This window comes from Pleurodeles waltl, chromosome 4_2, assembly GCF_031143425.1.
Source record: "Pleurodeles waltl isolate 20211129_DDA chromosome 4_2, aPleWal1.hap1.20221129, whole genome shotgun sequence".
Lineage (NCBI taxonomy): Eukaryota > Metazoa > Chordata > Amphibia > Caudata > Salamandridae > Pleurodeles > Pleurodeles waltl.
In genome coordinates, this window is record NC_090443.1 from 1020845911 (window position 1) to 1020861256 (window position 15346).

The following is a 15346-nucleotide window of genomic DNA, read 5'->3' on the forward strand; positions in this document are numbered from 1 at the left end:
TAGTATTCGATTGAAGATATTGGGGGACTCACAGTACCCTTGCGGTAGTCTCTAGTATTGCAGCTGAACACCTCACAAGGTGAACGTGGTCAGGTTCTGGCTTTCGGGGTGCAGTAGAATGCTAAAGAACGCATTCTTGATGTCTATCATGAAGAAATAGCGGGCTTCTGCAGGTATGTTAGTTAGTATGATTGAGGGGTCTGGCACTATCGGGATTTTCAGGACCATGATGTAATTGAGAGGGCGCAGGTCCTGCCCCGGGTGCCAGGCCCCTCCCTTACTTTTTTTGACTGGGAAAATCAGTGTATTGCAGAGTGAGACCCCCATGTGGAAGATCTCTTTATCAAACTAGTGCTTGGATTGCAGGTGCATGCTCTCATCATCTTCCTTGGAGAGAGGGTACTGATGCACCCCTGCTGTGTTATCCTTACTGGTTCAGCAGTATTGATGTGCCCCACAACTGTGGCGGTACTATTGACAAGCCTTGCTCCTGCCATGTTGTCAATACCGCCATGGGCAATAATGCCCCATTCGATAGTTATACCCTAACCTTAATCAAATCAGTGAAGATAATTTTTGAGGTCCCTGGACACTCAATGAACAGCTGATCATCAGTTACCTCCTGTATACTGAAACAGGGCCTAACAAAGATGATACATACCCACATTGCGTTCGCTTGGTCAGTGGTCAGCAGGACCCCATATTTGGGCTGCACCTCTACCGCCTCCAAGCAAAGCAGGACCTCCTCTTGGGGTGTCAAATCGTGGTGACTCTCCCAGGGAACACTAACTCATGGGGCAGCTGTATCCTACGGCCCAGCAGTCCCGACGCATTGACAATAATTTTGAGGACAGCATTATTGAAGGCCTTCAGGTCAGCTGGTGCTGCTCTTGTTGCTGGTTTGTGCTGTGTGGGCGGGTTAAAGACATGAGCCTTGAAGGCAAACCCCCGGGCCTGAGTTGGCCATTGTCCCATCTTCTGAGAAATTAATGTTCGTGTTTAGTTTGGCCATTAAGTCACTTCCTAGAAAATTAGTCGGAGAAGAGGGGTGATATAGCGTGGCCCTTCAGGCAGCGGCCTCCCATGTCTATCTTGAGGAGTTTTGTGTAGGGAACCCTCATGACCGTGCCTGAGAACCCCTGCGTGTCCATGGAGTCTTTGGATAAGAGCAGGATCCCTTCCTTTGTGTGATTTTGTTGCTCCTGTGGCAATTAGGAAGCTGTAGGGAATGGTATTTACCAGCATTGTCATGATGGGTTCTTCCTCAGATTGTCGGGTCACTGTCAACACCGGATATAAGAGAGTAAGGGGGTCATTTAGACCCCGGCGGGCGGCGGGCGCCGCCCGCCTGGAGGGAACCGCCATATGGCTTTCCCGCTGGGCTGGCGGGCGACCGCCAGAAGGCCGCCAGCCAGCCCAGCGGGAAACCCCTCCCCACGAGGAAGCTGGCTCCGAATGGAGCCGGCGGAGTGGGCATGTGGGACGGGTGCAGTTTGCACCCGTCGCGTATTTCAGTGTCTGCTAGGCAGACACTGAAATACCCAGTGGGGCCCTCTTACGGGGGCCCCTGCGGCACCCCCTACCGCCATCCTGTTCCTGGCGGGCGAACCGCCAGGAACAGGATGGCGGTAGGGGGTGTCAGAATCCCCCATGGTGGCGCAGCAAGCTGCGCCGCCATGGGGGATTCCCAGGGCAGCGGAAAACCGACGGGAGACCGCCGGTTTTCCCTTTCTGACCGCGGCCAAACCGCCGCGGTCAGACTGCCCTGCGGGGCACCGCCAGCCTGTTGGCGGTGCTCCCGCCGACCCTGGCCCCGGCGGTACTGAACCGCCGGGGTCAGAATCACCCCCTAAGTGTGCATGTGTCATCCATCAGATGCAGGACTGACCCATGTTGGCCCTTCAGCTTATCTGGGTCTACGGGCAGCGGGAGGATTGTGGCCCAGTCCCGGGTTTGGGAGTCCCCTGTACTACTTCCTTGAATCCTGGTACTACATGCTTTATCTTCTCTGACCCTCTGCAGCAGTACTCTCATTGGCGCCACCGCCTTCTGTGCTGTTGCGGCCACAGCTGTTCTGACTAGGACCGCTTGCTCCCAGCTCGGGGATTTTGAAGTAACATCCTGGTTCCATCCCCACCACTTCTTGTTCTTTCCTCCTTTCTTTGACTTGCCTTCTTTCCCACCTTACGAGGGATTGCTGCATGTAGGGGAACTTCCAGTTGGGATTTGCCCTCCAGTATCTGATGAAATCCTCTGCCATATCCTCTGGCTCAAATACTCTCCCGTTGGCCAGGTCAAATTGGTTCCCCTCCTCAGTCCCGTCTGCTAGCAAATTGCAAAATTGGCGTACAAAGATTTCTCTTTCGTCTCAGGGCACTATCTCTCTGTGTCAGCCTACAATTGTTATGCACTTGGCCTGACAATGCCCACTCTTGTCATTGGGCCTCAGAGGACTGGGACTCCTTTCACCACCCCGTGAGTTGTATTACTGCCTGGAACTGCTGTTAATCTCCTTGTCTCTCAGGTATGTTCACCAGAACAAGCAGGAGTGTGTGTTCACTGTGCCGCTGGGGTTTGATGGGCTGAATCCGATGGACGGGGGGGAATCGAACTCTGGGAAGCTCTAGTACGGGACTGGGGTGGTGCTGGGATTGCATGGGCCAGTTCACCTGTTAGTCTACCATGCCTATGTGAGAAAGGGGACAGTTACGGTCTAGCTTTTATGATTTTAGGGAATCTTAAGTTACACACGTCTAACTTTTCTGTTTTTTGGGAAATCTTAAGTTTTACTCTGGTAGTGGGGAAATATATACACAGGGATTGTTAGTTCTAATGAGCTCAGCGTTATTTACAGATATATCAACATGAACATTTCACAAACACAAATAATAAAGCATATAAAGATTCACAATCTAGAAGAAAGTGCAGTTGTTAACTCAAACTTCATGACACTTGGCACCAAAATAGCAAACTCACTTTGGTATCAAATATCAATTTGTGAGAATTAGCAAAGCCTTGATATAGCACATTGAGTTATCAACAGAACACAATACTCTAACGCAGTTGCATTAATTTACCAGACCCACAATATCAAAATAACATAGGCCTCAAATTGGCAGTGAAACTGCACACACAGGCCTTGCAATGGCAGGCCTGAGACAAGGTTAAGGGGCTACTTAAGTGGGTGGCACAATCAGTGCTGCAGGCCCACTAGTAGCATTTAATCTACAGGCCCTGGGCACATATAGTGCACACTACTAGGGACTTATAAGTAAATTAATTAGTCCAATTGGGTAAGATCCAATGTTACCATGTTTAAAGGGAGAGAGCATATGCACTTTAGCACTGGTTAGCAGTGGTAAAGTGTGCAGAGTCTTAAAACCATCAAAAACAGTATTTAAAAAGTGGAGGGAGGCAGGCAAAAAGTTAGGAGTGACCATCCCAAGGCAGTCAGGTCTAACATAGACTACTATTTCAGAAATTGCACTTTTAGAAAGTACGCATTTATCTACACTTACTGCCATCTGTGCCTTACAGCCTGTCTCCAATCCACGTCAGTGCTGGTTGACAGTTCCCCTTGTGCATTCCACCCTGAGAGCCATAAACAGGACACTCAGCTGCATCTTCATTCATCTGCATACTGATAGGTCTCCCTGGCAGGAAGGGTCTCATTTACACTTCAAAGGTCAGTGGTCTGCCCTCACACAAAGGACAAATAGCCCCCCACAGGCCTTATGGCAGACACGGCTGGATTGAAAGGGGAACTTGTGCACTTCAACACCACTCTTTGAAGTTTCCACCACTTCAGAGGCACTTTTACTGGGTCTGTGACCCCACCAAATCAGAAAACTCAGGACATACAACTGGACTCTATCAGAAGGACTGCCTGGCTGCCCCAACTGACTCATCTGGACTGCTTTGCAGGAAGGACCACTGGCCTTTTTGTTGCCCTGCCGCCTGGTGACCCATGACTTCGCTGGACGAACTCTACCTTCCTCCTCAAGTGCTCGCCAAGGGCTTGAATTAAGCTTGCCTCCTGTTCTGAAGTCTCAGGGCTATCAAAGACTTCACCAAAGAGAAAATAATCCATTGCATTGGAAATCAATGCAACGCCTCCAAAATTTGACACAATGGCCCACATTCTGACCTTGGCGGGCGGCGGAGGCCGCCCGCCAAAGTCCCGCCGTCAGGTTACCGTTCCGTGGTCGAAAGACCGCAGCGGTAATTCTGACATTCCCGCTGGGCTGGCGGGCGGCCGCCTTCAGGCCGCCCGCCAGCCCAGCGGGAAAGAGGCTTCCACGATGAAGCTGGCTCGGAATCGAGCCGGCGGAGTGGAAGCTGTGCGACGGGTGCAGTTGCACCCGTCACGTATTTCACTGTCTGCCAAGCAGACAGTGAAATACTTGTAGGGGCCCTCTTACGGGGGCCCCTGCAATGCCCATGCCAGTGGCATGGGCACTGCAGGGGCCCCCAGGGGTCCCGCGACCCCCCCTACCGCCATCCGGTTCCCGGCGCTTTACCGCCGCGGTCGGAATCCCCATTGGAGCACCGCCGGCCTGTCGGCGGTGCTCCCGCGGTCCTCCGCCCTGGCGGTCTTTGACCGCCAGGGTCAGAATGACCGCCAATGTCTGATGGATTGACGCAGTGCCTTCCCCGCAGCTGAAATATCACTGCATCACATGCCAGATCGATACAGGGCCTGTTGCCTCTTCTCAACGTGTTCTGAATTTTCAAAGCATTGTCCCTGGGCATCAAAATATCTGCGCATCGCAGTGAGGAACCAAGGCTGCGCTCCAGGAAACCAACTGATCATCTTGCAGCGTGGAGAGAAACGGCGCATCACCTTTACCGCGCTGGAAAAATCGACACATTGCTTTGCTTTTCGATGCATCGCCTCTGCTGTGGCCCTATGCGTCGTTATTTCTTATGCATCCCAGGTACTGTGTGTTAAAAGGATACAACTGATTCATAAGGATTGAGACTCATTTAAACCTTTAAAAAGGGACATCTTGAATAGTGCATATTGAATTTTATGTTGTTTTGGTATTATTGTATTCAGATAATAATTATCTAGTTTCCTAAACTGGTGTGGAGTACTTTTTCTTGGTGTTAATAGGACCCCGTACCCCCCCTTAGAAGGAAGGAGTGATCGTTCCCATTTTCAAGAAGCAGGATATATCCAGTCCCATCTGCTCCAATATCTCTGCTAGACTCGACTATAAAGATTTTAGGCAACGTTATTTTGGCGAGATTGGATGGCTGGGTAGAGACAAATAACATTATTTCATACCCTCAGTATGGATTTAAACAAGGGACTGGAATTACAGAGCAATGTTTAAATCTTTCCCTTTTAATTGATACAAATGTTCAAGCTAAAAACATCATCTTCCATCTGGCTTTTATGGATTTGTCAAGTGCTTTTGACACCGTAAACCACTTTAAACTATGGAACATTTTGGAAAGTATGGGGTGGAAAAACCTTTAGTCACACTCTTATGTCGACCTCAGTAAGGGCCAGATGTAGCAAAAAAATATTTTGCGACTTGCAAATTGCGAGTCATAGCGACTCGCAATTTGCAACTCGCAAAATTTTATGCAGAAAGGTGTCTCAGACACCTTCTGCGACTCGCTATGGGGTCGCAAAGACCAACCTCATGAATATTAATGAGTTGGGTCGCATTTTGCGACCCCATAGGGAGTCCATGCACTCACAGGGATCGTGGCCTGCTGTAGACAGCAGACCTCCATGTCTGTGACTGTTTTTTTTTTCTTTTTGCAGCCCATTTTCCTTAAAGGAAATCGAGTTGCAAAAAGAAAAACTTCTGAAACCATTTGGTTTCGTTTTTTTCAGAGTAGGCGGACCACTGCTTGCTCTGAAAAAACATTTTTTAAGGCATTCTCAAAGGGGAAGGGGTCCCATTGGACTTTTGCGAATGAGTTACCACCCACTTCAAGTGGGTGGTAACTGCGAGTTGGTTTGTGACCGCATTCGCGGTCACAAAGCAACTCAGCATTGCGATGCAGTCGTAAATAGGAAGGGAACACCCCTTCCTATTTGCGAGTCTCATCCTCAAATTGCGAGTCGGTACCGACTCGCAATTTGAGGATGTGCATCGCGTTAGTCCTTTTGTATGTCGTAACTGCGTTTTTCACAGTTTGCGACATGCAAAAGGCTTCCTACATCTGGCCCAATGGATCTGCTAGACGGCACATCCACCATAAACTGTTGTCAGGGAGTCCATTGTTGCTGCATTTTAGGTCTGTTTTGATTTTTAATTTACATAAACGGCATTGAGGGGTACCTTTTCCTGAAAAGTCTAAATAGAGGGTGGGAAACCATCATATTTCCACACCCCTTTATACTGATGATGTCATCCTCATAGCTAAAACTGCAAATGGCCTCCAGCGGCTGTTGGACCGTTTTATGGAGTTTATGACCTTCTTAGACTGAAAGGTCAACCAGTCAAAGTATTTTATCTTAATTTGTGGGCCTACAAGTAGTAAGTCAAAAAATTATGATATAGCGGGATCCCCAGTTTCAAAGGTGGATAGTTTTAATTACTTAGGTATTCCATTTGATTCCAAAGTTATGCGCGCACCTTTGCTGTCATTAAGAGCTCTTCAATTTTCAAGAGCCATTGAAGGGATTTTTCGCTTTACTTCAACAATGGGGTTTAGGCCAGTGAAAGAGATGATAACTTTGTTTCAATCTAAAAGTATCTCAGTTGCCTTCTTACGGGCCCGGTGTGTGTGGGTATTACAATTGCAACAACCTTCAGAAATTACAACATAGGCCCTCATTCTGACCTTGGCGGGCGGCGGAGGCCGCCCGCCAAAGTCCCGCCGTCAGGTTACCGTTCCGCGGTCGAAAGACCGCGGCGGTAATTCTGACTTTCCCGCTGGGCTGGCGGGCGGTCGCCTTCAGACCGCCCGCCAGCCCAGCGGGAAAGAGGCTTCCACGATGAAGCCGGCTCGGAATCGAGCCGGCGGAGTGGAAGCTGTGCGACGGGTGCAGTTGCACCCGTCGCGTATTTCACTGTCTGCGAAGCAGACAGTGAAATACATGTCGGACCGCCGGGATCTGGATGGCGGTAGGGGGGGTCGGAATCCCCGCGGCGGTGCAGCAAGCTGCGCCGCCGTGGAGGATTCAATGGGGCGGCGGTACACTGGCGGGAGCCCGCCAGTGGTGCCGGTCCGACCGCGGCTTTACCGCCGCGGTCGGAATCCCCATTGGAGCACCGCCGGCCTGTCGGCGGTGCTCCCGCGGTCCTCCGCCCTGGCGGTCTTTGACCGCCAGGGTCAGAATGAGGGCCATAGTCTTTTGCGTAGACTAGTATCAGTTCCCTCAGGCACAGCCACTCTGAGGTGGGCCTGACTTACGAAGAAGATCTACTAGGGCTGGCTGCCCTTTTGCTTTGGGTAAAAATATGGCAATTGTGTGAGCTTTGCCTCACTAAAAGTATAATTATTAATTGCATTGCTCTCGAAAAGGTGGCTCACAGCCCAAAAATGTTGACGCTAGTGCAGCAAAGTGCACCAGAAGTGGATACACTTTTCAAAGAAAGTGTATGCCTAATAGAATTAAATAGCTGCAAAGGTAATAAGAAAACAAAAATGCCTTTTGAAAGGGAACTGTGACCTGCCCATAACTACCCAGGTACTATTGTGGCCTCTTCTGCCTTTGGTTTGCATGAGTGTCATTTATATTGTTCTTCCATCCATGGCAGCATACAGCATGGGGCAAAGGGTCAGCCCACCTCAGCCTTTAGCTCTATTGCCCTGAGCGTGACAGTATTTGCCTGATCAAATGTGCACATCCACCGAAAATGAGTGCACTTCACTGCCAAAGCTGCTGGATCAGCCATTTAACTTTGTTCTCCTTTTATGAAGCCTCTTTTGTTTCTTTTCTCCTCCTCTTTTTATTTTAATTTTAAAACCACACTACAACTCCCCAGAAAGTGTTAACATGCTGCTCACTTGCTGCTAAGTGTGCGCACTCCATGCACACTGCCTTTAAACTAGGAGACCATGCTTTACCTTTAAACCAATTACGCACTATGTCCATTACTGTTGCAAGAAGGCCTGCGCCGCTTTCTTTAATTCTATTTGTCACTGCAAGCATATGTCAGCCATGTGTAGGTAGCAGCACATTTTTTTTTTCTCATTGTATTCTTTTAATTGTTCTTGGACATGTTGAGACTGTGTGTGTGTTTTATTGTGGTTCTATAAGTTGGTGGATAAATGGAAGCATGAGTGCAAGAATGATTGATAGAGTGCATGTATGTTGATGTACTGAGTGTCCACACCCATCAATGAATAAAGAGGCTCTTTCAAGCATTAGCCAGGCCTATTGGCAGTGCCAAAACATGATATGTTTTAAAGTACTTTGGGCCGGATTTACAAGGCCCTTGCACCTCCTTGCGCCACTCTAGCATAATTATTTTTTATATTAATGTGGCATTAAAGAGGCCATTACCCCACGCCATATTTACTAAGTGGCACAATGCTTACATTGCGACACTTTGTAACCCTTTGCGTTGCGCCACATTATGCCTGCGTCAGGCATAATGTATGCAAGGGGGGCATTCCCACGCAGGGAGGCCACTAACAATGGTGCAGCGATGTCTACAAGATTTCACTGCAATGTTTTTTCTGTCATTTTTAACACCGGCTCGGGGTGGACGTTATAGTGACGGGCCCATAGTAACATATGGGCCTCCCCAGTGCTTTGCGGCACTAGCTGCATTATTTATGGTGCTAATCCAGCAAAGCGCCACAATAGCATCATGAATTATGACAGTATTGTGGAAACCACCACATTGTAAATACGGCACAGCCATGGTGTCATAAGGTGGCGCAGGGGCGACGCAAGACAAGAGGCGCATGGGGATCGATGCACCACTTTCTTCTAAATCTGGCCCTTTGCGCGACTGCGCCTTCTCCGCTCCCAAAAAGGCCAGGTTTCATGACTGGTAGATCATAAACAGCGGTGGGAGCCACATGAGCACCATAGTGGTGCAACCACTTTTTTATGTTTAAAAGTACTGAGGAAGCATCAGGGACTCTGTGCCAGCATGCCATTGAGTATATCCTTCAGTCATAGCTGGTGAAAGGTATAACATGGTTACTGGAATAATGCAATTGTGCGGGTGCAGTGATTTTTTCATAATTATAGATTAGGTGCATTTGCCACATAATCCATCATTTGCCACATAATCTGCAGATTTTAATTTAAAAAAAATGGCTGTAGCTCAAAAACGCAGCGGCATGTGCTGCTGTGCAGTAGAAGCTGCTTGAAAAGGTGCACTGGTTGCTTATTGCTATGTGTAGGGACTGGAAATGAGGTGCAACCAATTCCCAGGCGCTGTTAACAAGTTAAAAAAATGGCCCAAAAAAACTTTACTCTATCACAAAATGTGCTACAATAGGCTGCATAATTGACCTTTTCTTGCTGCATAATTTTCTCAACTCTGCTGCATAATGTGGCTCTTCCCTGCTGCATGATTCCAGTGGCCCTAGGTATAATTACTTGTGCAGCAGTTATCCTGCTTTAGAGATTCCTTCACCTGTCTGCTAATTTATCCAAACATACTTAAAGTTAGCACTGAAAACAGAAAAGCGCAATTTGACTTAACAAACTTAATATGCATGAATAAAAGCATAAAAACCTTTCCTGGCATTATTCACTGAAAAAAAAGGAACTGTTTGTTAAGCGAGCTTGATTGCGAAGAGGCAGAGTGCAGTCACTCAAAATGATGGAAGCTGATGGCTGAAGACTGGACTACAGCTCTTAGACCCTGCTGTGCTGTGAATGACAGTTTCCATTTGTCATGCTTAGTCAGTCCCAATGACCGTCCATAAACAGCAGGCTCGACAGGAAATCATCTTGTTTGAAGATGTAGAAACTGAATGATTCCACCCAGAAATGTATTCGGCACAAATTAGGAAACATTGGGTGATGCAGACTGATTACAATCACTCCGTATCTTCAAAAACTCAGGGGTGTATATCTTCAAGCCCCTTGCGCCGCCTATCTGCCACTTTTTAAGATGCTCCGGCGACGCAGACTGCAGACCCATATCTACGAGGCCGCGCAAAGCCACTTTGCGTGGCTTTTCATGGCCTCGTAGATATGGTGTAAGGCAAAGCAGAGCAAGTCGCTGCGTTGCCTTACACTGCATCAGGGAAGCATTCCCTGGGCGTTGTGGTGGGTGTTTCCAGTCAACACCCATGTGTTTTGGCGCATTCCTAGATTTACAAGAAACTGTAAACCTGGGAATGCGTCAAAACTGTACGCCTCCCCAGGGCAAGCACAAGGAGGAGAAATAGCTTTATTTCTCCTCGCTGTTTCCTCTTTCTATGTGTGGTGCATTTTGTAGGTGCATTTTGTAGCACACATAGAAAGAGGAAAAAGAATATCTGGATTTTGTGTGCAGGTAAGTGTTCCTTTTATCCACAAAAATAATCCTGGCAACAGTGCATACACCCTTGCACCATGGTGCAAAGGTGCCTGCATTGGCGCTAGACAGCAAATTGTGCACCAGCGCAGGAGGAAAGGAGAGAAATGCACCGAATCTTGTAAATATGGTGCATTTCTGCCCGTTCTAATTGTTGTAGGACTTTGCAGCAGAAAGACTTGCAGAGCTGCCCTACATCAATTCTTTGAAAATATCCCCCTCAGTCTTCTACATTAAGAGCATACATTCGAAACATACCCTTTTCCTGACCTTCAAAATGTAGAATTTCAGTTTTTTATCAAGAAAATTGATTTTCAAGGGCGTTCTGAATGACACAAACTATGTCCTTTGCATGTAGAGATGAAGATGGACCATGGGAAGACAAATATATCTGGGACTGTGAAAATTCAGCACAGATGCTAATAAGCATCATTAATGTGGTGGAAATAGAGAAGTATGTCTAATGTGTAATAAAAGCTGTGCTGTTCTGCTCATCATTTCTTTTTCACCCACCACTACACAATGGTACATAAATGGATTTGCTGGTGCTCAGGAGGTGCACTCACACATAAAGTAGGAAAAATTACAGACAGGACCAGTTCTCGAGAGAGAACTCAGGCCAAACTTTCGAATGTGCATGAGAAAGACCATCACCTCTTGCTTGCCGCACTAGTGGCATCTGCCAAATTCACTAACCATGTCTCCGAATGGAGGATGCATTGACCAATGACTGACACCTGCATTCTTTCTCACTCCTATGGACCTGGAGGTGATACTACTACATTTACACAGCTAGGGCGGTTCAGTATCTCATTGGTTGTCTAGTTTGTTTATCAATGCTTTTGTGCTGGGGTCATGTGTATAGGAAATTGAATTCCCTTATTTGCATTGAGTATAGGACTATGGAAATGAGGGGATACTCATCTCCAAAAGTGTGCAAGCAAACTTTGCCTAAGTTAAATTGTTAGCACTAAAAGAAAAATGCAGTCACTTCTAGAATACCATATTGCACTGGGAGTGCTAACACGGATCCAGTCTCCCCTCGTGCACTTGCCCCAAATCCAAAAATATGGCCAGTCAGATCGAGAAAGGAGAGAAGCTGAAGAAAAAAGGGAAAGAGGTTTGTGTGGTAGGGTAAAGAGAAATGGAGAGAGATGTTTGAGATGTTGGAGACCTGTCCCATACTTGCTGGATGAAAGGAGAGAATGCAAAAGAAACAGAGGCTAAACGTGATATATCTGATGTGTGTATTCATGAAGGTAAAGAAAATAGAGTTTTTAATTTGTCACAGAAATTACACTTTGTATAGGAATCCATGAGGCACATAGCCGCATTCTGCTTGCTCAGTAAAGATACTCAGTTTTCAGAAGTTGGTTCAAAAACCACTTCTGATAAAGAAGGCGCTTGTGGCAGGAACAGCTTTTGGACATGCACTATATCAGTGATACAGACCAGGTTTTTGTGCAGAGCCACGAGCAGCTTCTTTTTGTTGCACTCACTGTGGATCTGTCCCACTCATGCATTCCTTCTCACCTTCATTACAGAATATTCCTTGGAATCCATAGTAACAAATGCATGTGCCATTCAAAGAGCAATAGCCACGAATGCAAGTGCTAAAACTGCAAGATACCACTGTAGAAGAGAAGAAAACCTTATATAGAAACAAGGTAAGATGCATCACCATCCTTGGACATTGGAATAAATGAAATTAAGAGATTTATTTTCACATCTGTAGGGATCTTAAATTGAGTTCCCTGTTCCCTGCTCAGTTCATTCTACATCTTTACTCATCTGGTCAAGGACCGAGCAGCAGCTTTTTCTGATGTTCGTGGTCATAGTGTCCAACAAGCACTTAACATAAAGATTCAGAACTTTCACAATATGATTTTTTTATGTGTTCCTAAAATTCGTACGTAGATTCTATCACCAAAAGAAATATTAAATGAAGGTTTAATTATTTTTCAATATTATCATACAAAACGTGCCTATAGGGAACAGTGCTTTGGAACTGGCAGTGCATTACACAATAGCAAAAACAGGAAACAGAATTTCATTTTTCTATAACTTACTTGAAAGTACAGAATGTGTCCCATGTGATTGCAGTGGCAGATAATTACATATAGTTAGCAAACAAAAAATCATGAAAGGGAAAAACCAGAAGGTGGCAGGCGCAGGCATTCAGGTGTACTTCTGGGAAGGTCATGTAACTTTTTTGTAAAGGTGTCTATTACCCCAGTGCCCGTCGCGTCTTGCTGGGGTTGCAGAGGAGGGGGCGGCACAGGGTGTGGGAGGGGGGAATATTAAAACAATTTAAACACAAAAAACGTACCTCAGCTCCGAGCCGCTGCTCCTTCTTCGTCACAGGAGGCACATGCTCCAAGCCCGCCCTGTGGCCAATCCTGACGCTGCTCAAAGCAGCGTTCGGATTGGCCAGGATGCTCCCAGGCAGATTGGAAGACTGTGCAGCCTCTCTCCAGCTTGGCAACAGAGTACTGGGCTGGAGAGAGCCCACTGCGCATGTATGTTTGTCCGGCCCGAGACGGCCGGCCAAATATACATACGCAATGAAGGGGAGTGCTGAGCACTCCCCCTCAGTGCTGTCATATCCAATGCCCACCCCTTTTACTACAAACATAGTTTATTATCGTTTTGTAGTAAAAGGTTTGCTGCTGGTGGGGTGGGCGACGCTCCTCCTCCCTCGCCACGAACACACCTCAGCCAACCTCAGAGACCTCCACTGGCTCCCCACCAACAAAAGGATCATCTTCAAACTCCTGATCCACGCTCACAAAGCTCTCCACAACACCGGACCTGCCTACCTCAACGAGCATCTCAACTTCCACATCCCGACACGCCAGCTCCGCTCTGCCAACTTCGCCCTCGCAACCGTCCCCCGTATCCACTAGACCACAACTGGCAGCAGATCCTTCTCCCACCTTGCCGCCAAAACCTGGAACTCCCTCCCTGTCAACCTACATCTGACCCAGGACCTCCTGACCTTCAGGATGCGCCTCAAGACCTGACTCTTCGAGCAGTAGCATCCTCCTCTCCCCCCCCACAGTGCCTTGAGACCCTTCCGGGTGAGTAGCGCGCTTGACAAATTACTGATTGATTGATTGATTGATTGAAGAAGGCTGGAAGAAAACCTTACAAGTGTTGGAGGAAACTGCTTAATGGAAAAGAGTGTTAACCCAAAGATTTATCCCCACGTTACCACCACTATCTTGAAGGATATTCAGCTGCTGAATTCCACCCATATTACATCAGTGGCTAGTGAATTTTAAAAGTGGCGAGGTGGAGAATTTTAGATATGAGTCTAATGCAAGAGTGAGCCCTAACAGACAATGGAAGGTGTGGGGGGGGGGTTCTCCCCTCCCAAGACATTTTTGAAAACTTTGGATTCAAATGGTGGATTTTATGGCACAAATTTGCAACAAATGTTTGAAATATGATCCAAATGAGTTTTTTTTTTACCACACAAGTGTCGAGAAAATAGTGAAAGCAAGCCAAAAAATACCAAAGGCACACTACCTAATTGCTGTTTGTGAAATGCTGCACCACCCTTATAGCAAGCACATATACCCACTTATGAAAATAAGAACCTCAAATGTTTTCTACCTGTAAAGCATCTCTCCCTGTTTATGGTTATTTTGTAGATCAGAGTGGTGGTACTGGACATGACAAATACTGAAAAAATAATATAGCGAAAGATGGTTCCATCCATACCATTTCACCTTTGCAATCCCATCCTTTCTCGATTAATGACATTTTGTGATCCTCGGCAAGCACTATTGGGCATATATACAAGTCCCATTACATCATTTTTGCACCACGCAACGTTGTGTTGCATGGTGCTAAAGTGATGCAAGCCCTAAGAAGGATTTATAAAGCCATGCAAAAGCCACATTGCATGGCTTCGAGCGACCTCATAAATCTTGAGTAAGGCAAAGCAGCGCATATTGCTGCTTTGCCTTACTTTGCACAAGGAAGGCATTCCATGGGTGCTGTGGTGGATGTCCCATGCAACTCTTATGGGCTTTGATGAATTCTCAAATTTACAAGGACTTGTAGACCTAGAAATGCATCAAAATCTTACGCCTCCCCAGGGCTGGCATAAAGAGGAGACATGTTTTTATTTCTCCTTTTTGCATGTGTGCTGCATTCAGAAGAAGGAAAACACCTCCATTGTTTCTGTGCATGAAGGTGCCTCTTACTGCACAAAAACAATCTTGCATGCAACGCAGGCACCCTTGCACCATAGTGCAATAATGCCTGCATTGGTGCTAGGCATCCAAAACGGCGCCAGCACAAGGGGAAAAGACAAGAAAGCACCATGGCCCTGATTTATACTTTTTGATGCTAAACTGCGCTAATGCAATTTAGCGTAAAAAAGTATACCACCAGTTAGTGCCATTCCAAGACACCTGCTGGGAGTCTTATGTATGGAATGGCACAATCCGGCACAAAGGGTAGGCTAACGTCACGGAGAATGACATTAGCCGGGTGGGGGTGGAGGTATCGGAGTAGTGGGTTTAGCATTAAAAAATGACATTAGGCTGGTTAGAGTAAAAAAAGATGACTCTAACCAGCCTAGCGTCATTTATTGACGCTAAACCTACCATACCACATGACTCTTATAAAAAACATGAGTCATGCCCACCGCACCAATGGCCAGCACCGTGGGGACAGGGGTCCCCTGGGCCTGGCCATGGCACCCAGTGCCATGTATGGTGGCCCATTGCTGGCCCCCCTATGGCACTTTAAGGAAGAAAGGTAAATACTTACCTTTACTTACCTGTACTTACCTGGGATGGGGTCCCCCATCCTCCGCTGTCCCTCTGGTGTGGGTGGGGGTATCCCTGGGGCCTGGGAAGGGCTCCTGTGGGCTT

The 15346-nt window shown here is 47.2% G+C and overlaps 1 protein-coding gene across 5 annotated transcripts in view; it reads right to left on the reverse strand.

Moving 5' to 3' along the window:
- The window catches only part of LOC138293607 (tenascin-like), a 581232-nt gene that overhangs the window by 302466 nt on the left and 263420 nt on the right, over positions 1-15346 (reverse strand). For 4 of the 5 annotated variants that reach the window (XM_069232880.1, XM_069232877.1, XM_069232881.1 and 1 more), the window contains one exon: positions 11991-12089. The exons of the other annotated variant lie outside the window; for it this stretch is intronic. In XM_069232880.1, the coding sequence (XP_069088981.1) occupies positions 11991-12089 (99 nt within the window). The remainder of the gene's footprint in view (positions 1-11990; positions 12090-15346) is intronic. 5 annotated transcript variants of the gene reach the window in all.